Consider the following 27,807-nt stretch of genomic DNA (forward strand, 5'->3'; position numbering starts at 1 on the left):
ATCTTGAGTAAAGTTCCTTAAAAGGTGGGGGCAGGTGGGTTGGAATGATTTATTCCGTTTGACTTTTGTTTAATGTGTGGAAATGTCTAGGTTGATACCAGATCAAATTTTGCCCCTCAGTATACAATGAATCAACAAGTTAAGGAAGGAAGTTCGTGAAGCAGATCCGTCTCCCTTGATGTAAGGTTACTCAGGAAAGAAGCTGTTTTTATGGTGGATTGTCCATTGGTGTTTTTCTTATTGCTTGAAAAATGCCTTTCATCTTACTGATGTTGATGCAACTCCTGGTAGCAAGGGGGAAGGAGCAGTTGCTTTGGCGTTTTTTTTGAAGCCTGTTGAGTTCAGAAAAAAAACTCCCCTGCAGTTAGTTTTCTAGGATCCCTGCTATTTTCTTAACATGGCACGTTACTTTCAATGTTCCAGCTGCTTCCTGTGAAGAACAGAACAAAGATAATGTTGTGAAATCAGAATACGAAAGTCCCTGAAGTAGGTCAGTCTCCCAGTTACCTTAAGGTCACTCGGGAAAGAAGCTGTTTTTATGGTGAACTGTTCACTGGTGTTCTGCATCTCATATACAATGACTCAAGGGATTAAACCAAAACAATAAACTGCAGAATTATCAGAAGGCTGCTGCTAATTGCCATATTACCAGTGATTTAAACCAGGAATTAAAGATATATTATAGTCTTCTTAAATAGACATATCTAGAACATTAAACCATTGATGTGAAACAGCAGTTCATGACTGTAATTTATTCATAAAAATGAAATGACATTTTGGAATTTCACTTCTTTTGTGGCAGCAAAAGTTATATGTTTCTACCTTTCTCTAACTATTGTCATTACCATTTCATTAATCTTTGAGCATATTGGTAGAGGAGGAAGTCATTGGGCAGTAACCAGTGCGACACTACTGGTGATGTAAATTACGTTGTGCTAACGTAAACTACATCTAGCACAATGCCAATAACACGTATTTGTGCAACAGTTTCCCCGGAAAACTCCTCATGCAAGGAAGCGTTACTGGCACTGTGCTAGAGGTAGTTTATGCTAGCGCAGTGTAGTTTATGCTAGTGGTAGTTCACGTTGGATACTATCCTATCAGTTCAAATGTCCCATACTTCTGTGTAAGGAAGAAGCATGAAAATGTATTTAAGCCATCATGTCTGACTATCATGCACAACTTACAACCATAGAAAGCTGCCTTATACTGTGTCAGACCATTGGTCCATCTAGCCCAATATTGTTTACACTGACAGGCAGTGGCTGTCCAGGGTTTCAGGCAGGAGTTCTTCCAGTCCCACCTGGAAATGCTGGGGATTAAACCTGGGTCATACAGTGAAACACACACACACACACAGATCATATATAACAACGTGCTACCACCTTCTTTCCTAGCAGATAATCTATTTTAGGATGGCACTGCTCCCACATGTGGCATGACTTTTGCACTGGTGATCTGCTGGCACAATATCTGCCATGAGCATTTGTGTGGCCTTCCTCTGATTTTTGCTTTCACCTGTTCATATGTTGGTAATCTGTAATTTCCCTTGATTTATTTTTGAACTATGTAACAAACTGTTAAGTCTTTATTTATTTTATTTTTATTTATTATTTATTTAAGCCTTTCCACCACTTGTCTTTTTTCATGCTTCTTCCTCACACCACTTGTCTTGTGTTAAACCACAGTTTTCTTCTGATTTGCTTCACAGATTCATTTTTGTGTGTTGAAGTCACTCTCCTGCCCTGCCTCTCCCTGCAGCGTAATATCCCAAACCACATTAACTTAGTTGGAACAGAAATGAGAGACAATCTTTTATTTCTGGATTGCAAAACTCTGGAAATAAATGCAGCCTGATTATTTTCATTCACAATCATAGTTCAGTTGTATGAACTTAACCTTAAAAGTTTTATGGAGATAGTTCATAATTTTACTGAATTAGTTAACCAGATAGTTCTAGGGATTCTCTGAAGGCTTTGTTTCAACAGCTTTGAGATCGTTCATTAATGGACAAACTTACCCACCATATGAAAGTCGTTAAAAGTTATGGAAAATCTGAAACTTTCTATGCAGTGTGGTACCCGGTTTTTGTGGCATGTTGATCTTATATCCCTAGACCCAAGCCCCTCCATATCATTGTAAGATTTTGCTGACATAAGAGGAAATGAAGGTTTTGCACTTCTGTACTATATACATCTTAACTGAATTAGTTTGTTTTCTTTAATTTTTTCAAGCTATGTTTCGCCCATGTTCATTTTACTGAAAACATGGTATAAACATAGTTTTTAAAAATAGCACTAGGTACTTCACTTCAACTTTCCTCCCAATCTCATAGCTTACATGGGAGGTTATTGCCGCAATCTTATACTTATCTGTGAGTAAGTCCCATTGAACCCAGTGAGGCGTACTTCTGAGTAGACATGTATAGGATTGCACTGTATAGGAGAACCAGTTCCTCAGGGCGTTAACTGCCTAGTATTGGTTCAGGTTGCCTTTTTAGATATAAGTTGAAATTTAATGAAAAGTGGAGCTTACAGCTTCATATTCCAAGGCAAGCTTCAAGAAAGATATTGTATTTAAACCATTTAAAGGTTGGATTTTAATAATAGGAAGATAAATTTCCTTACTATAAAAGCAATGGAATATTCCTCCTTTCTTAGTGGTGCTCAGTTAAAGGGTAAACTTGATCTGGTGAACACAGCCATGAATCTCTTTTCTGTATCACATGAAGACAAATACGGGGCATCAGTAAGCTGCCCAGCTGTCAAGGTGTTTTATTACCATATAAAGACATTGACAACACAGTGCCTTGGAGACCAATAACAGCTTAACAGCATTTTGCCCTTGCGCTCAATTAAGCAGAGAAGGAAAGGAAGTCTGAGGAGTTGCAGATCATGTATCGAGTGATTTATTAGTTAAAACTAGCAGTTGGTTTTGGCTGAGTTTTGTTGAATTAAATGCATGAATTTACCAAGTTAAATAAAATGTTTTGGGTGCTGTCAAAGGGAAGCTCAGGATGAATTCTCTCAGAATCCCGTGTATGGCTCCTTTGTCACCATAAGCACATGTGACATGACATCTTTTTTTCTAGCAGAGGCCAGAATTAGAATAGGTCAGCATACATATATTATGATTGGATGTCTTCTCCTTCAAGACCCTTGAAATCGAGTAAGAACAGCTGTTTGATTGAAGGTGCATGGAGTTAATCTTCATTTTTAAATAATAAAATAATAATAATAATAATAATAATAATAATAATAATAATAAACAATAATTTATTTCTTACCCACCTCTCCATTTTGATCGAGGCGGGGAACAACAATAAATGATAAGATATATAAAACTGAATTAAAATATAATATACATTGTTAAAAACACCCTAAAAACATCTTAAAATTCCACTGGTAATAATACCAGTAGAGAAGTTTTCTGCATAGTGAAAATAGACTAGTAGATCTAATACAGTTGCAGTAAAATTAGCAGCACATTTTAGGTTCTTCTAGGAGTGCAATTTTGCTTGCAAACACAGCATTCTCCTTGCCCCAGCCCCCATCTCCGCACATGCCTGCCTACCTGGTTTCCTTGCAAAATCACTGTGTGTTTTGCTGTTGTCAGTCACAGCAAAAAATATAGTGGGGGCAGAGCCCTTACAAAAATGAACATGGAGTCCACACCCTTGGAGTAAAGAATACTGACATTTTGTGTAGGGATTGCTGTGAGTGTACATATTCTTGCAGAAGCAAATACGGCTTCTTCACTTTGCAGCTGTTGAACAAAACAGGCAGTATGAAACGTTTCTTGAAGGGTATTAAGGATGAATGTGGTCTCTGATAGGCTTAGATTGTTTTACAATAAATTGATAAAATTTCATAAGCTTGAGAAAATTTCCAGATTAAGAAGTTTATGAATCCCAAGTGTGAGCAAGCTGCCTTTTAGTTATGCCCCAGTAATTGGTTTCAGGTGTGTTAATGGCTTCTTTTAATATTTGAAACAAAATAATTTGTTTACAGAGAGAAGCAGCTTGTCGGATGTTTGAAATGACAATGATTTGACAATTTGAGGTCTTCGGAGGCCCATAAAAGAAAAACATATCCACAATCCAGAGCTGAAGCTGGCTTGTTTATTTTTACATGTGGCCAATTAGCCAGTTTGCAAATTATGGTACATGAAAAGCTAGATATAGTTATAGTTATAGGCCACGAGCACAATCCTATGCCTTTCACCCTGGTTACTCTTAAGCCCTTGAACTCGGAAATTTATGAGTGGGGGGGGCGGAGCTGGCCGCCTGAGCAATGGCGGGTTTCTTCTGAGGCTCTAAGCGGCGTTTGCCGGAAAAAGCAATTATCTCTCTTCTAATGGGCATAAGTCTTTGAGTAAACGACAGAAAATGATTATAAAAGTCACAGGAGCTGGAAAAGCGGAGAGATTTGAAGGAGGGAGGTGAGATGATTGATATTTAATACAATGTCTTGTAAGCGGCAGCACTGTCGAAACCGAAAGTTAAAGAGCAAACACTGACGCAGTTTAAAAAGAAGGAATTTGTGCTTGCTGGACATTGATTTGTGTTACAACCTTTCATTCTTATCTCACATGGGAACGATTGAAATGCTGGCTTTGTAAGGTGGAAGTTGTTGATTGGATTTATTGGCGTGGTGAGAAGGGGGGGAGAGAAGGTGGAAGAAGCTGCATTCGGCATTCGGTGAGGGAGATGTGGGAAGCTGAGAGGCTGCGAATGATTAAACTGATCCCCTCTAGTGAATGCTGATGTGAACTGGATATTCCCCCCCCTCATGAAGAAAGAAAAAGTGTTTGATATATAACAGAGAAGCCAGCATAAGTTGCTAAGGAAGCGAGTTACACTCTAGGATTTATGCCCTACCCAGAAGAGTCCCATGCCTAACGTTAAAAGAAAGATCAAAAGTTGGGCAAAGCTTAATATACAAAAAAAGAAAAAGAAAAAAAAAAGAAAAAAGAAAAAAAGAAAAAAAAAATAAGAAACCTTCAAATTATAAAAAAAAAAGGAACTTTCAAATCATAATTTGGCATGCCTCTCCCTCCTGGAAAGGACAGCCCCTGGAGTTGAGCAAGAGGAGGAAGATAAAGACCCAGTCCCTTTGGATACAATACCAAATAAAGGAAAAATATGACTGAAGGAGGAGAAAGTGGTAGTAACCCTCCCTCGTTGATGGAGATCAGGCCCATTATAGCTGAAAATAACATTGTTATATTTTAAAAAAATGGATCAGCATATGAGTGAATTTAGACATTAATTGTGTATTTAGCAGATAAAAAGGTGGAAAATTCGGATAAGATCAAAAAGATAGAGGCTAAAGCGGACTTGGACCAGAAGGAATAAGAGGCTATTGAGAAATCAACTAATATACAATTTAAAGAATGGGTACTGTGATCGATTGCCTCGGAAGATTAATCTAGTAGATCTACTTTTTGAATAAAGCAGCTAAAGGAGTCGCAGGGAGAAGATCTTAGAGAAATCGTCGTGAACTGGTTCAAGGAGCTGATGCCTGATATATCAATAGACGGATTGGATCCGGATCGAGTCCATCGTGTGGGGGGGCAAAACCACAAAGGGGCAAGAGACATTTTGGTGAAATTTGGTAATTATTATAAAAAAGAGCAAATTATGAAAGAATTGAGATTTAAGAATCAGATATAATATAAAGGCAAACCAGTGTAAATTTACAATGATCTTTCTCAACGTACATTAAATTGGAGACGTAGTCTTAAACTAATAATGGAAACATTAATGAAGAATGAAATTCCTTATGCATGGGGTTACCCGGTTTTTTTAAGATTTACATATGGGAGGAGGGAACACAGAGTAACCTCATTGGATCTAGGTAAAGATTTGCTGAAGAGGCTGGGTCTGGATGGGGAAGCAGATGGGGCTGGAGTGGGTGGGGGAGGGAATGAGGCTGGGACATCTGGAGAGTAAGAGAATTGTTATTTATGTTTGGAGATAATTGCAAATAAATATGTTAACATAGAAACCTGCCGGCCAGGCACAGCACTGCCTCCCCCCTCCCCCTTTAAAGTAGATGGCTGGAGTACTAGACTCACGGGGATATGGGGGGGGGATTAGAGTGGGGGGGTGGGGAGGGGGGGAAGGTAGGGGAGGAGGGATTGGGGTAGGAGGGTGGGGGTTTTATGTATGGAGTTTGTGTTTTTATGTAAGCAAGTTTGAACTGCTGAGCACAAGGGATCGGAAGAGATTTCAAAAGGGTGATTATGGATAAAAAGATAAAGGTATCAACACTCAATGTTAAAGGTTTAGGGGCAGTCGTGAAAAGGAAGAGAATAGAACAAATGCTTAATAAAGAGGGATCAGATATTATAATGATCCAAGAGACACACCAAGGCTCCGAGAATTCGAATATGATAAAATTAAAGTGGCTAGCCTATTATGAAAAGTCATTAGGGACATCAAAAAAAAATGGAGTGGCCACTTTGATTTCAAAAAAAAGTGGGTTTACATTAGAAGAGGTAAAAAAGGATGATAAGGGTAGATATCTTATGTTAAAAGGTAAAATTGAGGGAAAGGTCTATACTTTGATTAATGTTTATGCCCCAAATGAGAGGCATAGAGAGTTTTTTATAAAGTTGTTTAAAGAAATAGAAGAATTTAAGGAGGGGTATGTTATATTAGCTGGGGATTTTAATATGGTTATGGATAATAAAAGAGACAGGTCAAATCCCACTAATGTTGAAAAGAGAAACAATATGACTATATTGAATAAATTAGTAAAAGAAAATGATTATTTAGATTCGTGGCGCTTACTTAACGGGAATAGGCCTGGATTCTCATATTTTTCCCCAGTTCATCATACATACTCCAGGATAGATCATATATTTGTTTCAAAAGACTTTGCAACGAGGATTTGTAAAATGGAAATGGGGGTAATAAAAGTAACTGATCATGCCTTGTTAAGTTTGGAATTTACAGTTAAGAAAGATTATAAAGAGGCATATAGATGGAAGTTGAACACAAAGATATTGAAATACAATAAAATAGTAGATAAAATTCGGAAGGAACTGTCGGAGTCATGGGAAATTAATGAAAAAGGAGGAACAGCTGGGTCAGTCATTTGGGACACCATGAAGGCTGTAGCAAGAGGAATCTGTATTAGAGAAACATGTAGTTTAAAAAGACAACAACGTGCAGAACAGGAAAAGTTAGAGATAGAAATTAAAAACTTGGAGGAAAGATATTGGCGAAGTAAAGATAAATATAAATTAGTGGAAATACAAGCTAAGGAGAAACAATTAGAAAATTTAAATATAGAAGAGATTCAAAAGAATTTAATGTATATGAAAAGGGAATATTTTGAAAACAGTGATAAGAACTCGAGGTTGCTTGCCAAGCTCACACAAAAAGAAAAAGGGAGGAATGGGATAGAAACGTTGAAAGATAGCCGAGGGAATTATTGTCATGCAATGAAAGCTAAAATAAAAATTTTTCAGGAATTTTATCAGGAATTGTACAAGGGTAAAGAAATTCAACAAGAAAAGGTGGAGGAGTATATTGGAAGGTTTATAAAGAAGGAAATAAAATCAGAATATAAGGAGTTAATGGAGTCAGTAATAACTCAAAGAGAAGTTGAAGAGGTTATTGATAAGTTAAAAGTGGGTAAATCACCAGGAGCAGATGGTTTGGGTCCAGAATATTATAAGGTCTTCAAAGATTGTCTAGTTCCAAAATTAATGGAACTTTATAATAGGATATTATCAGGAGAGAAGATACCTGAATCATGGGAACATTCAGTGATAATTCTGATCCCAAAACCAGATAAAGATTTGACTAATCCCGATTCTTATAGACCTATTTCTTTAATAAATCAGGATGCTAAAATTTTTACATCTATTATGGCCAAACGATTAAATAAATTCTTGGCAGAATATATAGGAGCAGATCAATGTGGGTTTGTGGTAGGAAGACATATGCATAATTTAGTGGGTAGAGTTTTAAATGTAATAAATGTAATAAAAAAAGCAAATATTAAGGCAGGTATTATGGCATTAGATATTTTTAAAGCTTTTGATTGTGTGAGCTGGCAGGCACTAAAGAGTATTATAGATAAATTGGGATTTGGAAATAAATTTAAAAATGTAATAGAACAGCTATATTCCCAAAATACGGCGGTAGTGGTGGTAAATGACGGACTTACTGAAAAGATACGACTAGCCAGAGGAACAAGACAAGGATGTCCGCTCTCGCCGGTCCTTTTTGTAATGGTTATGGAAGTTTTGGCGAAGGCACTAAGGGAGGATAAAGAATTAGAAGGAATTGGAGAGGTAAGGGAAATAAAGCTAAACATGTTTGCGGATGATACTTTATTGACCATTAAGAATCCATTAAGAAAATTAGAAAGAATTAAATATCAGTTGAGGGAATTTGAGGAAATTACAGGGTTAAAAATAAATTGGTCTAAATCAGAGATGATGTTGTTTAACTATACTAAGAGGGAAGAAAAGGATTGGGAATTTAAGGGAATGGAACTGAAAGTTAAGAACGAGATTAAATATTTGGGAATTAAAATTACAAAAAATCTAGAGAATTTAGAAAGGGAAAATTTAACGAGGTTAAAGAAGGAGGTACTAGAGAAATTGGAAAAATATAAAAGATTAAATTTATCTTGGTTTGGGAGAATAGCTTTGATAAAAATGAAGATATTAGCTAAAATTAATTTTGTATTTAGGATGTTACCTATAAAAATATCAGAAACCGAGATAAAAAGTTGGCAAAATATTATTAATAAATATTGTAATGGAGAAAAGAGAGCAAGAGTGAATAAAAATAATTGGTACCTAAGCCAAAAAAAGGGGGGAATGGGTCTCCCAAACATAAAATTATACTACGTAGCAAATAGATTAAGACATGTTGTAGAAGCAATTATGGGAGTAGGAGATTTATATTGGATGGAAGAAAAAATTATAAGTAAGGTAGAGATGAATCTGGAGAATGTTTTTTTTAAAGATGGAGGAAGAAAGTGGGTTGGAAGTATAGATAATCCACTCCTGAGGACTCAATGGGAAATTTGGAGTAAATTTAAAGGGAAGCTGCTTCCGAGCAACTCTCCCTTAGCACCGATAATAATGTTAAAGAATTTCCCAGAGGATCTAAAGGGTAGATTATGTAAAATATTAAAAGAGAAAAATAAAATAAAATTAAAGGATTGGGTAAGAGATATTAAAACAAGAGAAGATATGGAAAATTTGTTAAAGGAGAAGAAGCTATCTTGGCTAGAATATGGTCAATTAGAGCAATGGAATAAAAAGTGGATTAAAGATAATAGAATGTGCAGAAAGATGACGAGGTTTGAAGAATTAGTAGTAAGTAAGGAGAAAGGAAAAGGAAGTAGTATAGTTTCAAAAGGATTAATGAGTGAAATATATAAAATATTGTTAGAGAAGGAGTTTAGAGAGAATACAGAGAAAATGATTTGGGAATCAGATTTGAAGATACAAATAGGGCGACAGAGCTGGGAGGGACTATGGAAACAAAGAGTGTTGAGAAGTTTATCAGTAAGAATAAAGGAGAATTATTTTAAAATTTTATGGAGGTGGTACCTAACCCCGGTTAGATTGAATAAGATAAGTGATCAACATTCAGCAAATTGTTGGAGAGGATGTGGGGAAAAAGGAACGTATTTACATATGTGGTGGCAATGCAAATATGTACAAAGATTATGGAAGATGGTGTTTTCAGAAATTGAAGAAATAGTGGGAATGAAAATAGAACAAACACCAAAAATAGCATTGCTGTCACTATTTGAAGATATAAAGTGTGGAAAAGGAACTATAGAGCTGATATCGAGTTTGTTGGTTGCAGCACGATTGATGATAGCTAGGAACTGGAAGATCCAAGGGGAATATTCTATTGAGGAATGGTATAAAGTAGTATGGGACATAGCCATTAATGATAAACTGACATGTAATATTAAGTGGAGAAAAGGCGTAACTAAAATAAATGAGTTCGAAGGAATCTGGAAACAGTTCCTAGTGTTCGTGTTTACTAAGGGAAGTGGGAAACCACCAGCAGAAGAAATGATTAGATTTTGGACTCAAGAATGATCCCGAGGTGGGGGGTGCACATTTATGTTAAGAATGAAGATGTTGTAGTGTGATAAGGCATATGTAATAGTTTTTGATATTTGTACTCAACAATTATTCAATATGTATGCAGCAGATATTTGATGTATTTTTTTTTCTTATTGTGTTAGTTTCAGTTATATTTTGGAAATGTTTATCTATGTTTATATAGTGTTGAAAATGAATAAAAATTATTAAAAAAAAAAAAAAAAAAGGAAATTTATGAGTATCCAATGCAGGGCGGATGGAGGAGATTCCTTCCTCCATGCGCCTCCTGCCCTGCAGTTGTTGCTAGACACTCGATTTTGAGCGTCTACCTGGGGAGTTTCAAAGTGGGAGGGGGAGGTCACGTGTCACATATGAAGCGGTCTAAAGCATCTTCAGTGGTACCCTCCCCACTCCTGGGAATGCCCCTGTTGTGTTTCTCAGAAAACTCCTGCTTTCGATGGGAGGCAAATGATGAGACTTGCTAAGTAATCTACAAAGCCTTTATTAAACAACAAACGTATCTTCTACCTGAAGAGAGTCTAACCTCTTGGAAACGTCCCCCTAGGCAAAACTATGCAAACTAAGCAAGACAATTGTCCACTTAAGAAGAGTAGGAAGCCACTTCCCAAACTCCCGGAGCTTCAGAGAGCCTGGTGCGGAGGCAGGTTCTGGCGTAATCGAACCGACTTCCTTCTGCCCCATGCGTTTGAGCTTCTGGCAGCGGGACGCTCTCCTCAGGAAGAAACCTCACTTCCCACTGAGTGTGTAGGATTTGGCCTTGAGGAGATAAGCTCTGGAGAGGGCTGACTCTCAGATGTGGAATTGCTTGTGAGAGCTTCCTCCCCCACTGGTACAGGCTGGCTGGTGTCTGGCGCTGCATCTTCTAGTTCTGATTCTGATTCTGATTGATTACCTGAAACACCTTCTCCCAAAACAGGGGCAGTAGGATTAGACATGACAGCCCTCTTTTCACCCACTCCATGCTCGTTTTTACAGGCATGGAGAGGCAGCCGCCCCAGTTGACTTCTCCTTGGCTGTGAGGGAGCGGGGGCAGGGAGCGCAATTTCCTGACTCCAGCTTGGAGCACTATCAGTGAGCTTGGAGCTTGGAGCCAGAAAACTCAAAAATCGTACGCGCCCCACAGACATTGTGTAGGGGATTGCTCCCTAATTTGATATCTGTCTGGTTGTTGACTTATCTAAAATTTACACTCTAAATCATGTTGTGACAGTATTCATTGTAAGTCAATGAGAATATTATTTATCTAACCCTCCTAGATCATAGAGGCCCCATCTAAATCTTCAGAAGCTATCTTTGCTGAATGCTTTTCATACTGCTGTTGTTTCCAGCTTGAGAAAATACTTCCTGTTTCCTGTGCCTCTAAAAACATGGGTTGCTTCAGAATAATGTTCTTGATCAGGAAGGTGTGATCCCTTTTCTCTTTTCCACCTATTTCCTTGTGCTCCCCTCGTACATGGCATTACATGTGAACCGGCACACTGTGGACATACATACTTAAAATGTAGAATTTGCCCTTGCATAATAATAGAGATTATATGTAGGAGAATTTCTTACTTTATATAAGGAAAACCTAAATAACATATAATAAGGTGTGTATGTGCGTATATGTGATATTGATGCTGTGTTATGGTAGGCTGGTATTTGCATTATTAGAACAATATAATGGTCACTTCTGGTAAAAAATACTTCTCAGACTTCTCATTGCATTAGCTACGTTATTTACCAATTATCATTTCTTTCCTTTCTTTAAGTGTCACTTCTTTTCTTTTCTCTCTCTTTCTTTTGCATTTTGGTGACTAATTTCACAGACAATTTGACAAAAGAAAGAGTTTAAACTGGCCAGTAGAGGGAGGAATTTTACTCTAAATGTGGGCAGAAAGTAACTGCTGTCATTTTTAAAAGGGGTGAGAATTCCCCCCCCCCCCAATAAAAGAAGGGTCATTTTGAAATTGCGTTCTCCTTGCATTTGTCACTATGTACTTTTATTTCTAAATTCTGCTTACATTTCTAAATTTTTCCATTGCTGTTTGCATATCTATTGTAACACCTGGCTGCTTTGTGAGATTAAATACATTAGAACAGCAATGTTACCAAATACGTTGAAATTGGTAAATATATTGGCAAAACTTTAAACCACTGCTATATGTGACCCATATTAGATGAAGCTAGGTATCTAGGTTCCATTCCAATGTATGCATATATGTGTTTTTAAACTTTTGAATATAAACATACCAAATGATTCACAGATGTACAATGAAAAGACTGTTTGAATACAACATAAAGATCCAACAAATATCATACTGCAATGAAAGTGCATAAAGTCTAATGTTCTTGTTCAAAACATCACAGACATTGACTATTTTCACGCACGCACCAAAAATGATTATATGTAGATAAGGTGAGTGAATTTGTTGAGTTTGATTTCAATTTTTCCAATGGAAAGTTTGTTCCATCCTGATAGCTCACCAGATAGCTTTTTTTTAGTCTATATTAAAATGTGTACATATTTTTGTGAACATATATACAGTACATGCATGCAATTTTGGGGTCTCATTTGTTTTCAGACCTATGCAATTTTGTGCGCAGAGTTTTTGAATTATACACATTTTTGTGCATACTTCAAGGAAACCTGCAGAAGGGGATTTACAGCATCCTCTTCGTCCTTTGTGCTTCCCGAAAAGCCATTCCAGAGGTTTGGATCGCATGAACAGCTTGGGGGATGGGCATAAGGTGATACTGGGGAAAGGGGAAATCACCCCAAATCAGGCAGATGCTTTCCATCTGAACAAAGTGGAACTAGTGCAAACTGCCTCTGCCTGCTTTGGAACAATTCCCTTCTCCCCCAACATTCCCTGGTACTCCATCCCATGCAATTCAGAAGGGTCATTCAAGCCTCTACAAAAGCTTTGGAAGGATGTAGAAAAGAGAAGATGGGGAAGTTGCCTTTCATGAACTTCCTTCTACTTCTTCTCAGTATTTAAGTCAGGCTTGCCTCTTCAGTACTACGCTTACATTTCCAGGCTGCCCTCTTTGGTACTAGGCTTTAGTTTAGGTAGACTAATTTTTGCTGGATTTTCCTCATAAACATTGTTACTAAATTCAAGGAATTATATCTTTCGTTATAGGCTGAACTACGAAAAATGTTTACAACTGTTTAGGTTTTGAGTCAAAGCTACACTGGCTTAGTACTTTTTCAGATGCACATTTTATATTGCAGTTGTTCTGTTTTGGCAATTTGCCATTTTGTAATACTTGTTTGTTGTTTCAAAATTTGCAAATTAAGCTGCAGTTTTTTGGAAAGGGGAGTCATGTCAGATGTTGGTCTCGCATACATAGATGTCACAATCACTTTAAATGTACTCAACAGTTCTGAGGATTTAGCTTTCTGTGTCATAGAATGCTGCTGGGTATTATACTAAAAAAATAGAATTCACTCTGGAACAGTTATCAATGAAAACCTCTTACAGTGAAATTATAGGGGTTTTGGTATGATCTACTCGGTATAAAAAGTACACAGAAATATTTTCTTTCGTTGTTCTCTTTTTCAGATCTTAACTTTCCTTTTCCTTCTCCCAACAGACTTAATAGATACATCAGATTTGTTTGGTTTTTTTGGGACACTAGAAGAAATTATATTTCACGTGTTCTTATTATTTCTGTGAATGATAGAGATACGTTCTAGGTTGTTGGTTCAGGTGTTGTCATTAACTCCGAATTAATATAGGAGAATAGTTTGAGATACTATTGCCTGCAACATATTTCTATCGTACGATATGATCTTTGCTAATACCTTGCTCTTTCTCTTTTCAGACTTCTTTCTGTTTGCACCAAGAGATTTGGGATTAATTTCTGTATTGGATAGCTTATTTATAGTGGCCTTAAATGTGAGAAATATAAAATAAAGTAACAAAGGAATCTGATCAATTAAAAAAAACTAATTAATGCTACATTTTGGCTGTTTGTAGTGAGCAAAAGTTGTGTTCACTATTTGCATAATACAATAAACCTACGCCAATCCTTTTCCTGATAACATATAATAGTGTACTTAACAAAATTAGATGTATTTCCATATTATTCAGATGTGTACAACGTTTTTTTCTTTTAAATCCCAGAATGCATCTCCAGAGAGAAGTAAAAACCCAAATCTCTCTCTTCTGCTTTGCTTTGTTTCTAATCCTGTGGTTTTCAAGTGTATTAGGGCAAATTTCTCTCTTTAGTGAGCTTTAAGCTACACTAGTTTTTTCTACAGGTTGGCATGACCAATTTCTCTGTCTTTCCCTTTGGTATGCCTGCTCACAATAATGGGGAGTGAAAGCAAATGCTGTCAGCCAATTCACATATCAATATTTCTAACTCGGGGTGGGCCTCATTATGGAAAAGTATGAAAATCCCTGTTCTACTGTGTTTCCCTGCTTGCCTGGCTGCTCAGGAAGATGAATGTGGTGGTGGATATTGTAACACAGAAAATGCCGTCTGAAAATGATGTTCATGTGGCCAGGAGCTATCTTACGAAGATCTTGAGAAGCTCCATGAGGTATGGCATTAGTTCCACAGAAAACAGGGTTCCCTATTTCTTCTCCTGATGGAAAACTCCATGCCTCTTTTCAGTAAACCAGGAATCCATTCTGAAATCCTCCCTTCCCACCTTCATTTCTCCATTAGGAATGTCTATCATGTAGTTTTCTTATTTATTTATTTAATATTATATGTATATCTTCCTTTTTTTTGTCTTGCAAAGAACCTAAGGCAGCTTACATGATCCTCCTAACAACCCTGTGAGGTGGATTAGGCTGAAAGTCAGTGATTTGCCCAAAGTCACCCAGTGAACTTCATAGCTAAGTGGGGTCTAGAACCCAGATGTCCTGAGTCCTAGTCCAACACACTAACCACTACACTGTACTGTTGTTCTGTAGCCTCATGTTTCACTCACTTTACACAATACCTTCTGCTTATGTCACTTACTAAGGTCAGATCACTATAGCAAGCAAAATAAAAGTTACCCATTTATAGTGAAACTGGACTAAGGCTTCGATCTTTTGTATTCACACTTAGCAGATAGTAAGTCCCACTCAGTAGGTCTCATTTCTAAGTAAACATAGTAATCCTCATGTGTGTGCATGCACATTCTATGCTAGGGAATGACATGGCACGTCAGTTGAGTGTGGAGAGAGGCACAATAGTTGTCACTAGACTTGTGGAATTATATTGATATGTAGTAGGCAGCGTTGTGGGAGAAGCTCATGTAAGATTTGGGGATGTTTGGAAGATGGGATTGCTCTTGCAAAGAAGCAAGACAACACAGGCTGTTCAACCTGACACAGCTTCTGCTGAAGCCCACTCCGTTGTACACTCTGAGCTGTGCAAAACCTTATTAAACCGTTTGTATCCTGCACTATATCATTAGTGGGATCTTAGAGTGACATGATAAAATCAAATCCAACAGTGTAAAATAATAAATAATTTGCATGGCTAAAACGTATCAAACCATTAACAAGCTCTAATGCCAATAAACATTTAAAACAATAAAACAGATTTTGTGCAGCTTTAAGCAAATTTATCCCTCGACAGCTTTGATAAAATGTCAGGTTTTAACTTGGCACCGAAACGAAGCCAGCATCTACACCAGTTGGGTCTCCAAGGTCTAGCTGTTTAGCTAGCCGTTTAGCTAAAATGGCTAGATAAAATGGCTAGACTATTGCTTTAGCATAATCAGATTATGATGCTGTGTACCTTATAGGACATGGGCTAAGGGAATCACAGCTAGCCTGAAGAGCAGCATCTAAGAGGGCTCTCTCAGCCCTCTGTGAGAGCTTTCACAACAGAACTGTCAGGTGACCAAGAAGTCTGTCAGTCTTGTCCCTCCTTTCCCCCACCCCCTTACATGCTGCCACCACTGCTTCATCTTCCAGCTGTGGAAGGCCAACAGAATCCCAGAGACAGGTGCCTAAGACAGGTGACATAGTGTCAGTTCCAGAGCTTTGAAAGGCCTTGGCCAACATGTCCTCAGTAGGCCCCTTCCCTTAGTGGGGCTACCTCTTTGCCACTAGCACAGAAGGGGGTGCTTCAAGGGTCAGCTATGGGGGAGTATGGGTCGCGTCAGATACCTGTCACTGCAGACATCTTAGGTGGAGGCAGCAATGCTTCTATCTCAAGCAGCCAGCTGCAGGGCACTTTAATGACTTTCCTGAGCTTCTGGATAAGGAGGTGGCAGTAGGAAATGAGGGACTGGACAGGAAAGGCTAAGACCAGTGGTGTAATGGTACATTTTGAAGTGCAGGAGTTCAAGATGAGAGCCTTCATAGCCACACATCGAGGGAGAGAAAAACATGGCAGCTCTGTTAATTCTATTCCTCATTTTAATTTTGTGGCTAAGAAATTCTGTAACAATTATGAAGTCCTATGGCAACATACCATCTTTTTGGGTGGTATGACTGAAATCTTATGCATAGTTACCTGGGAGTAAACTCCATTGAACTCAGTAGTGATTACTTCTGAGTGCATAGCTTCAACTTAAAAAACCTGCTTAGTTTTAATGAAAGATTTTTCAGCCAGCTGAAATGCAATCTTTTAGCTTTTAATTAGAAATCCGAACCACCTTGCAAATACATGTCACCATTTAAGCTGCTAGTGTGAAGTAGGAGCTCCATCAAATAAAAGGAAAAGAATAACCAGTCTCTGCTTGATTATTTCCCTTCTCCTCTGACTACCTGTATGCTTTTTGGATTTGAGCTAATCTGTCACAATCGATAGCAAAACCTGAAAGCCTTGCCAAAACAAGGAGGGTCCCTCAATTATCTTGTCACTCCTATAGATGCCATTGCTCCTGCTCTGAAAAATGTCCTAGAGCTATGTTCACTCACAGGCTGCATTTGGACAACACAGTAGTCAACGGTGGGGTAATAATCAACTTGACAGTTGTTTATCTAGGGGGTACTCCCCACACAACATGGTAATAATCAACTATGATGTGGATTAGGATCAGCGTTGAACTGACTTTTAGTTGACTCATTCATCCCCCGCCCTCTCACCCCCCTCAGTTCTCCACTAGTATCCCATTAGCCATTGCTGCTGAAAATCTAACCTGCCAGCTGGACTAGAGCAGCCGCCGCCACTTTGACTGCTCTCGCCTTGCAGTGGCCAAGAAAATAACCAATGATGCCCTCCACAGAACAGAATAACCAACGGTGGTTCAAATAGCCAACTGCATAGTGTTGGTTATTTATGTTGGTTATTTCAGACAAATAACCAACTGTCAGTTAAAAAACTCCCACCACACGATAACTCAAGATGGGTTAAATAACCTACCATTGACTAGTTAAAACATGGTTGGTTATCATGTTGTCTGAACCTAGTCACTTTCTTCTTCCACTACACCCCTGACTTAGATTGATGGTGTGCTTTAAGCTGATCTACTTGTATGTCAGTTCACCCGCAAAACTGGCCATGCAACACAATGGAAGAATGTGGGGTGATCCCTGTAAGGGGATTTTTCAGGTGACTTTCATTTTAAGAGGTACTGAACATAGGTTGCTTGGAAGTGTAAGTCCTTGCAATACCTTGCAACAGTACTCTTTAAATTCCCTATTATAGTAGGTGTAAGGAAGAGACAGAAATAGACACCCAGAATGATTGACTTCACTCAGACTCACAAACTCAATAAAACTCTTATAGCTTTTTTTTTGGGGGGGGGGGAGCTTCAACTATACATCTTTATTAGGAAGCTACTGGAACCCAAATCAAACTCTTATAGCTTTAAAACATTTATTAAAACAATTTAAGAAAAGTCAAACAGACACACGAACCTCCAATCAGCAAAGCAAATTAGAACATATTCACAAGTCTGGCAGATTTCTGGAGAACAAGACAAACAAGATAAACACAGACAATCACACCCCCAATGACAACACCTCTCATACTGACTCTGCAAAGGAGCTTTTCTCCACAGAGGGACTCTGTCATGCCTGAGAGAAAGGGAAGACATCTTTGTCCTCTGTGTTCAGACTGAAATATCCTTCTCAAAGACGTCCCTCCTAATACATGTTAATTTATTCTGAAATAGCTAAATCCATTGGTCCATGTCATAAATTTTGATCATCCTCTTCCCAGAATGTTTAATCCTTTTCTGACGTATTTCTTTACCTCTAAGTTGAACATTACTTCTGTTTTTCGTGTGGTCAACTGTCTACTTTACTTCTCTATTCTTATGGACACGGAGTTTTCCAACCACCACCTCACCTGTCCTTCAGCCTGGACCCTTCACCTAGTTACAAGTTCTTATGACTATGTATTTTGAGCAATACCATATTGCAAGTCTTCATGAGTAACATCTTTGAGCAACCTCAAATCATATTTCTAAATCATTTCCCATCAGGCCTCATCTAAACTAAAACATCTAACCCTTCATACAGTGTTCTATGTGTGTATGCCTACTTGCCCATTTAATATTATCACTTGTACACCCATTCTAAGCCCTCAAAGCTTCTTTCTCTATGCTATGCCAACAAACCCTTGTAACTCTTATAACACATATAACCCTTATAATGCATATTTAGTAAAATTTCAAATAAAAAAAAATCTTACGTGCTCCTCGTTGTTGTGGTTATGTTATGTTTTCTCCTTTAAAGAGTAGGCTGTTGTAATCTGGATCACAGTTTCATACTGTAGGTACTGCACCACACCTACTCTGTTAGGGATTTAAAATGGGAAGTGCCTAAAACCTGATAAAACTCAAAGTTCCACCTTTCTGGAGCTCCATGCATGTGTAGAAGGCTTAATTGTTTGAAGGATTTAGGGATTTTTTCCCCAGTAAGCACTTAAAAATTTGATTGACAGCTTAAAAATAAATAAGAAAAGAACAAACAGCACTTCAGGCTTTGTCTGCTGTCATTGACTCATGATTTGCATTTTGAGTAACTTTCTAAAACAAAAACTGGATTCTTTTCGACAGTGATTTGTTAGAGCAGCAGACACTGTTGTGTAACAAAAGTTGCCTTATTGCATTTGCAACTTGGGTTTGAGGTCGATTGGGTTTTTTTTGCTCTGTGTGACTTGGCTAAAATATAGATGCAATAAAGGTGTCCGCTTTACCTTTCTCGTTCCAGAAAAAACGACCTGGCCTGCAGGCCTCACTCCTGGCATGCGACCAAATTCACGGAGAGCCAGCCTGAGACAGCCACGTCACGGGTCTCCTCCGCCAATGTCTGTGCTTCATGGCACTCTCGGTATCATGCAAGGTGAGTTCCTGTTCAAAGTGAACATGCGTCAAGTTCCCACGGTAAGAAAATTAATTGCTTGCCTCCTTTTGTTCTTATCTTTAAATTGCCAGCAATGCACAACGTTTTAGTTGAAGCTGGTCTCGGGGTATGAAGCGAGTTGCATAATGAGAGCACTTGGCATATTATGTGCCCAACAGCCATTCGTCTGCAGTGTCTTCCATTAATCAGATATGTAAATAGATTGAAAAATGAGACCTGCAGGTTTTGCTGTCAGTTCCCACCTCCCCTCCCCCAGTTCTCTAGGCCTTTCTTCAGGCATCCGGTGGATATTTGTACCAAATGAACTCTCTCTTCAGTAAATTGACAGAAAGGGTGGAAAACTGAATCTGCTATTTCAAAACAGGTCCTTCAAAGTAACACAAATTCTTTTCCCGAATATGCCTAAACAACTGTTACATATTTACTTTCTTGAATTACATCTGTGCTTGCTCAGCGGCAATAAATAAGAAATTGGTAATGCACGTTGTTATCTTTTTGATCATTGAAACGCCCTCCTTAATTATTACTTACCTGAAAACTGTTGTTGCAACTTGGTTCAGGTGGTAAATGTTTTCTCTGTCATCCTGGTATACCATGATCTGGTTACAAGCTCTCACAAAAAGCAGTCCTTTAGCAACAGTTTTGAAATTCCCTTTGCTTCTTGGTTTCTGCTGCATGTACAATATATCTCCAGATAAGTAAATTTCTAATTTATAAAGCACTTGGAAAAAGTATTTAGTGGGAATGTATAAAATTGAATCAAGAATTACTATAGAGTATTAGGTAATATAGGGCCTGTTCAGATGACACGCTAAGCCATGGTTAGGTCGCTAACACTTTTGCAGCAAATAGTTCGTGAGCGTGTTTAAACGGTGGTTATGTAGCCACCACGGTTAGGTAGGAATGGTTCACACAACATGCTAAGCCATAATATTTAGCTCAAAATGCTTAGCCACTGCGGCTTAGTGTGTCATCTGAACAGGGTCTTACATGCATTATGCTATGTTTATTTTTTAAAAAAATAATTAATCGTCCTTCAAAATTGTACTACTATTTACTGTTTGTCGGCACTAGAATTCTGAACTTTTAAAATCTGCTTTCATTGTTATTTTGCAACTTTTTGTGTCATATCTTTGTAATGTAGAAATTTTTGACAGAATGATCCTTTCCTCCCCAGGAATGATTTCCTTTTCTGCTTAATTATAGGTTTTTGAACACTTCTATTTTACACCCTTCTTCTGATGTCTTTGTTGAAGTGTATTATGGAGTAGGATAGTCACACAATTATTCTCTCAGAGGTCCTTGTCTGCATGGGAACTTCTCCCTGTTTGACGCTTTGGATCAGCCTTCCCCATCTGGCACCCTCCAGATGTGTTGGAATATAACTCCCATAATTCCCAGTGGGCATGGGGTTATTTATTTATTTATTATAGCACTTATATCCTGACCTTTAGCCAAAAGAGGCTCTCAAGGCGGCTTACAAAAATAATTCTTAAGACAGTCCCTGCCCACAGGCTTACAATCTAAAAAAAAAAATGACACAAAAGGAAAGGGGATTGGGAGGGAGGAGGAATTATGGGAGTTGTAGTCCAACACATATGGAGGACAACAGGTTAGGGAAGGCTGCATTATGGGAAGTGCTCCTCTGAAAAGCAGTGTACAGTGAGGCATGAGAGTATACTACGCCCACATCAAAGCTTAGGTCTTGGGACAATGGGACTGATGGGGACTATCCATCAGACGTTCTTTTGGCCTCATATGCCATGCAGATAACTGAGAGATACTACTGTGGGCTCACCTGAAGATACTTTTCCTCCAGTGATTGTATTCACCTTGCATCTTTTATTTATTTATAAAATAAAATATTTTATTTATGACATTTTTATACCGCCCAATAGCCGAAGCTCTCTGGGTGGTTCACCTCTCTTCGTAACTACACAGTTAGTAGTATTCACAACTTGTAAATTATAGTTTGATTTTATAATATTGATGGTTTCATATTATCTAAGTTTCTGCTTAAATATATTGTTTGCAGCAAGTGTGTGTGTGTGTACCTATATTGATTAAAGCCTTTCTTTTTTTTTCTACAGCTCCTCTTCTCATGATCTTTCAAACTCATGGGATCAGTCAAATCTACATCGTACCTCAGACCAGTTCAGCTCTGCTGGAAGCATGGACAGCTGGGATCACACACCCCAAACGTATCAGTACGGACAGATTTCCTCTGCAAAGTCCAACAGCAGCATTGACCACCTGGGGAATCCCAGCAAAAGGGATTCTGCCTATGGCTCTTTTTCAACCAGTTCTAGTACGCCAGACCACACGCTGTCCAGTGTAGATGCCGTCTCGACAGAGAATGTGGTATACAAAGTGGGTCACTGGGAAACTCCAAAACAGGGGAATAGCAAGCCTGCCTCATTCCTAACTGATAATGGAAAATTAGAGGAGAAACCTAGCTGCCTTCCAGCTCCACCACAGAATGAAAACAACCGGATCCCTCGACTGGACGATCATTCTGATTCAATGTATACTGGGTCTGGAAGATCAAGTTTTGTACCTGTGTGGTATGTCCCAGAGAAGAAAAAATCACCGTCCCCTCCCCCACCTCTACCTCCTCTCCGTAGTGATAGTTTTGCTGCCACCAAAGGCCACGAGAGAGCCCACACTCCTCTGTATTCAGAGGGTATTCAGAGCACCCAGCACTTTGAACTCCTGCATAGACCACAAGCCAAGAATGACTGGAGCGCTGAAAGTGCAGAGCAACAAAAGCGAGCTGCTAAGGCAATTGAGAGGGCCTCGGACGGGAGGCAGGTTAGCAATCCAACGTATAGATCTGATTTCAGTCTGGATTATGGTTTGTCTTCTGCAGGTGATGGGGTAAACAATAACGTGGGAAACATCAACAGGCTGCATTTGTCTCTGTCCAGTACTGACATTCGGTTTGCACAGTCTGCTTATGGGCATCAGCGCCAGTACAGTGATGAAAGCACTTTCTTCCACAATGCAAAAGTCTCTGCATCACCTAAAGAGCAGCGGCAGCTCTCCACTTATGCTGGCATTCAGGAAAGGCCTACTGACAAACACAGCTGTCATCCAAACCAAACCAGGACATTTGAGAGTACTACCACTGCTTCTTCCGACATGAGTTCTGAGGAGAAAATGGACAACACTGCACTAAGTCACTATTACTGTGTGACAGTGAAGCAGCCTGCTCAGGGAAACTCAAGACCACTACAGCTCAAAGATGAATGTCAGACTCCAGAAATAGGGAATCATGCCTCTTCTGGACCACATGAGAATCCTGCCATAGCCACCATGAGCCAAAGTCCCAAATACTATCTACCTCAGCAACCTATTGAGTCTTCTCTGGACGTATGTGAAAAGAGAGGTCAGCATGTACTGAATAAAGGAGAGGATATTAGGGGTGTTGTAATGGAAGATACCAGAAAAATAAGTTATCCTGAAAAAAGAGTGCAGAGCAAGAACTTTGAGGCGAATCACAATAGTTACCATGAGCACGAATGTGGGCGGATAGGTGTCGTAATCCCTAACAGTAAAAGTGCCCCAAAAGATTTCAAGTGGACTCAAGAAGAGAGCTACAAAATTTCTCCTCAGAAGACCCCAATGTTGCACTCTTTAGCCCAGGAAGGGAAAAGCCAAGTTGACATTGCCACCGAACCTGGGATTAATAAGCAGCTTGGATTTGATGCTCACCTGAGCAAAAATGCACGAAGGAGTGACCGCTTTGCTACCACACTGAGAAATGAGATTCAGATGAAGAGAGCAAAGCTGCAGAAAAGCAAAAGCACAGCCACCTTAGCAGGGTCAACTGAGACAGAAGAGTATGCTGAGAACTGGAAGCCTGATTCTGCAGAAAAGATAAACTCCTCTTCAGAAAGTTCTTTTACTAATGTGTACAAAGATAATTTGAAAGAGGCCCAGGCCAGAGTCTTGAAGGCCACTTCTTTCCATCGCCGAGACTTGGAAGCCAGTTCTGCAGGTTATCTTCCAGACCAGAAGGCAAACAGTTATAACTCTTCCCCATTGGCTTTTGTTTCTGAAGGTGAGTCAGGATTCCTTGAGGCTCGGCAGTCTTCTAAACAGAGTTCATCCGGGAGTCACGCTCATCACGTTTCCCGCATTGGAGGTAGAAAGAGGTTCACAGCAGAACAAAAATTGAAATCTTATTCTGAGCCTGAGAAAATAAATGAAGTGGGTGTGTCAGAAGATGGCTACCGCCCACACCGTCGTCCGACCATTTCTGACATAACCTTGAGTTCTTTTGCAGATAGGTGGAAGTTCTTTGAAGAAACTAGTAAGCCTTCCCAGCAAAAGTCCTCACAGAGACATGTGCCCTATGGTCGGCCAGAAGCACAGCCTCCCACTCCTCATAGAAATTCTCATGAAGGTGAGACTGAGGGGTCGTGGTGTGAAAGGAGGATGCGGTCAGCTTCTTTTGGAGTTGAGAATATGCTTGGTGCTTATGACAGATCCAAAGAAAGTATCCATTACAGTGGCCACAAAGCAAAATCTGGACAATCTCAGAGGTTAGAGACCTTTGCAGAATACCAAGCATCTTGGAAAGAACAGAGGAAGCCTTTAGAGACTCGGAGTTCAGGAAGATACCATTCAGCTGATAACATCCTTGATGCTGGCCATGAGCAGCTTGAGAAATCTCAGTATAAACATGAACGGTCCAGGTCATCTCCTTCTACTGATTTCTACAAACAGGTAAGGGGCACCTTTATTCCTATCTTAAAAATATCTAAAAAGAAAGCATATTGAGTAGAGGTCAAGGCTCTTAGCCTAAAAGATTAATGCAGAGATATCTACTTGACTGACAGCCGCAAGACCAAATGCATGTGATGCAGGAGATTCGTGTTTAGACTACCCGATCTTCATTTTGTGGGAAAATATTTAACTCTTTCTGCCATCTGGTGCCCTGATAAAATTGCTCCCCCCAAACCCTTTCCCTCATACTTTTAGTCCCATGAAGGGTGTGTGTGTGTGTGTAAAATTCAGGTACAGCATTTGTAGAGTGTTGCTACTCCAGTGAAGTTAGGATCACCCTGCACATATGTGTGTGTGTGTGTGTGTGTGTGTGTGTGTGTGTTTTGAAGAAAGTGGGTGTTGTCTCTTGATTAGGGCTCCCCTTCCAGGATTTGTGTTTGGAAAGTGACTACCTCATGAAAGATATACTCCCTGCAGTATTCCTTGTGATGTTGGGTTGATTCACACAATCAAATCTGTATGGTGAGAACATTGATTGGATCTAGGTTGAAAATCGACTCGCACATGGATAATTCAATAACTTCCTGCTAAACTTGTGAACTGCCTCTATAAAATAATGATGTGTTTTAAGGCAGAATGAAATCTCTAGTGTACACATGTGTGTATTGGTGTTTTGCCTGGGTTTGAGGGGTTTTTTTTGGTGTGGTGTTTTTGTTTGGGGTGTGTGGGTGTTTTCCCTGTGGGTATGGTTGTTTCACCTGGGATTTGTTTGTTTTTTGTATGGTATGTACCTTGCCTGTGTGTGCGCTTCTCTAAGAATCACCAGTTTGCCTTCTGTGAATTTCTGTATGTGTATTTTGTGATTTGGCATTTGGGGCAGGAACCCTGCCCCTCCCTTCTTTGTACTCTCTTGGCCAAGTTACTTATCTATGAACCTCATCAGACTCATTGTAAAATGGCTGTTGAAACAGAAAGCTGTGGGTTCAAATGTGTAGTGTTTTAGAGGTCAGACTGCACCTCTCCCTTGTACTAAGGTTCTTAGGCAAGTTACATTTCTTTTAGACTCACAGTTTCCCTTCTGAGAAACGGGTGTTTTGTGACTGGCCACACCTCCAATAGCAGCTATTCCGTGAATGGGCCAGTTCCCCATGGCAGCCACTTTATGACAGCATTCACAACACCCTCTCTAAATTCCAAATGTGCCCACCAGCTCAAACAGGTTGGAGACCCCTGGCACAACTATTTCACCATAAGGATAGCTTTCAGTGCACACCACTCAACTACAGAAATGAATTGAACAACAGTGTAGTAAATATGGGCAGTGTTGGAATATTATAGTTATGCTGAAGCTTTTCAGTCACCCATATGTGTAAATCACAAAGACCATTAAGAAGGAGGACGGGTTGCTTACTTGTGACTGTGGTTCTTTGAGTAGTAATCTGTGAACTCGCACAACCCACCCTCCTCCTCGCTTCCATGCCTTGCCTTCTTTTATTCATCTGCTGCAGCAAACTTGGAACTGAGAGGAACGTGGGAGCCACGCCCAGAACAAGCACACAGGGGGTGTTTGGGGCTCCTGCTTAAACTGTGGTCAGCTCTAGAATGGTCTGAATAACTGTTCTGCACACGCACATAACTGGTATGTGTGAGTTCACCGATGACTATTCAAAGAACCACAGTTACAAATAAGCAACCTGTCCTTCCATGCTGTAGACTCTCTTGGAAATGTATTTGTGGGAGAATTCTTTTGCATTGAGTCTGACCTGCTTGCCCCATGTAGAATGCAGAAGAGCGTTCCTGCCTTGTCATAGCAAATATCAGATTGCAGCATGAACAAGTGAATGAGCCCTTGATGTTATGGCTGATGTTATTAGGGCCTGTAATAGTGTTGTCAAGATGGAGATGTCGTTGGCATCTGGGTTTGCTACAGGGTCATGTTTGTGACACTGTTATGTGATCTGTTGTTACTGGTGAGCAGGTGCTTTAGATCTGGGGTGGGGTGGGGAGGCATGCTGCTTATAAGCAGGGACAGGCTTTCATTATCAAGGCTTGTGAGAATGAAGCATCAGTGCCCAAAATACTCCATTGATAACTCATCATATGTTGGAGCGGTTTAGCTGGGAGATGTGGGTGACAAAATGGTGCTCAGTCACTTTTTCCTCTGAGTCGGTCGTGCAGACTCTTCCTGGGTGTTAACTTAAGAATGTAAGAAGAGCCATGCTGGATGAGACCAAGGGTCCATCTAGTCCAGCATTCTGTTCAGTCAGTGGCCCACCAGCTGTCAATTAGGAACCCACAAGCAGGACACAGATGCAACAGCACCCTCCCACCCATGTTCCCCAACAGCTGGTGTATATACTGCCTCTGATACTGACCCAGAATAGTTGTTTTAAATGGATATTGTATAGAATCTGTTTTTATGCTTTTTATGGTTTAAAATTTTGTATATTGGTTTTTAATGTTCAGTGTTTTAATCTTTGTAAACCGCCCAGAGAGCTTTGGCGGTATATAAATGTAAATAATAATAATAATAATAATAATAATAATGATGGAGGTAATACATAGCCTTCAGGACTAGTAGAAATTGATAGCCTTCTCCTCCAAGAATTTATCCAGCCCCCTTTTAAAGCCATCCAAATTGGTGGCCATCACTACATCTTGTGGTAGCGAATTCCACAGCTTAACTATGTGATATGAAGAAGTACTTCCTTTTATTTGTGCTGAATCTCGCACCAATCAGCTTCATGGGATGACCCCGGGTTCTAGTATTTTGTGTGTGTGAGAAAAATGTCTCTCCATCCACGTTCTCCACACCATGCATAATTTTGTACTCCTCCAGCAGGTCTCCCCTTAGCCTCCTTTTTTCCAAGCTAAACAATCCCACTGTTGTAACCTTTCCTCATAGGGGAGACGCTCCAGTTCCTTGATCATTTTTGTTGCCCTTTTCTGCACTTTTTCCAGCTGTACAACATCTTTTTTTAGGTGTGGTGACCAAAACTGTACACAGTATTCCAAATGTGGTCGCACCATCGATTGGTATAAAGGCAGTATGATACTGGCCTTGTTAAGCTTAGCCTTGTCAATCGTTCCCCCCCCCCCCCCTTCACTGTGTAGGTAATGTTCAAGAAGTGCTTGATGTAAATTCTTCAAGGGTGAATTTCAGTTTGATGAGCTGGAACAAATGCAGTTGTATCATAGAGCTTGGCTAGACAATAAGTCTTGTGGTGTGTTCTGGGTGGAAGTTAAAAGCATGCTGATACGTGTAGTGGTCAGTGGCTTTCTGGCATAAGGTGATTCTTACACCCATGTTGCGTTGTTTTAATTGTTTAGCATTGTAAAGATAATTTCATTCTTTTTTTTTATTATTAAATTTTTATTTTCTACAATACTTAAACATACACCATTACAAAAAGAAAACAACATACTACATAAATGTTGATTAACATTAATATCATATCTATATAACATAATCAAACTTAACATAGAAGTGCACCCCCCACCTCGGGATCTCATTCCTGATTCCAAAATCTCATACTTTCTTCTGCTGGTGGTTTCCCACTTCCCTTAGAAAACACGAATATTAGGAACTGTTTCCAAATTCCTTCAAACTCGTTTATTTTAGTTATACCTTTCCTCCACTTAATATTACAAGTCAATTTATCATTAATAGCTATATCCCATACTTCTTTGTACCATTCTTCAATAG

General features: G+C 39.3%; 1 protein-coding gene across 2 annotated transcripts in view; it reads left to right on the forward strand.

Moving 5' to 3' along the window:
* Positions 1 to 27,807, forward strand: part of SHROOM2 (shroom family member 2) — a 153,886-nt gene that overhangs the window by 82,332 nt on the left and 43,747 nt on the right. For both annotated transcript variants that reach the window (XM_063126365.1, XM_063126366.1), the window contains exons 3-4: positions 19,218 to 19,349; positions 21,461 to 24,101. In XM_063126365.1, coding sequence (XP_062982435.1) covers positions 19,218 to 19,349; positions 21,461 to 24,101 — 2,773 coding nt within the window. The remainder of the gene's footprint in view (positions 1 to 19,217; positions 19,350 to 21,460; positions 24,102 to 27,807) is intronic.

This window comes from Elgaria multicarinata, chromosome 5, assembly GCF_023053635.1.
Source record: "Elgaria multicarinata webbii isolate HBS135686 ecotype San Diego chromosome 5, rElgMul1.1.pri, whole genome shotgun sequence".
NCBI classification, from domain to species: domain Eukaryota; kingdom Metazoa; phylum Chordata; class Lepidosauria; order Squamata; family Anguidae; genus Elgaria; species Elgaria multicarinata.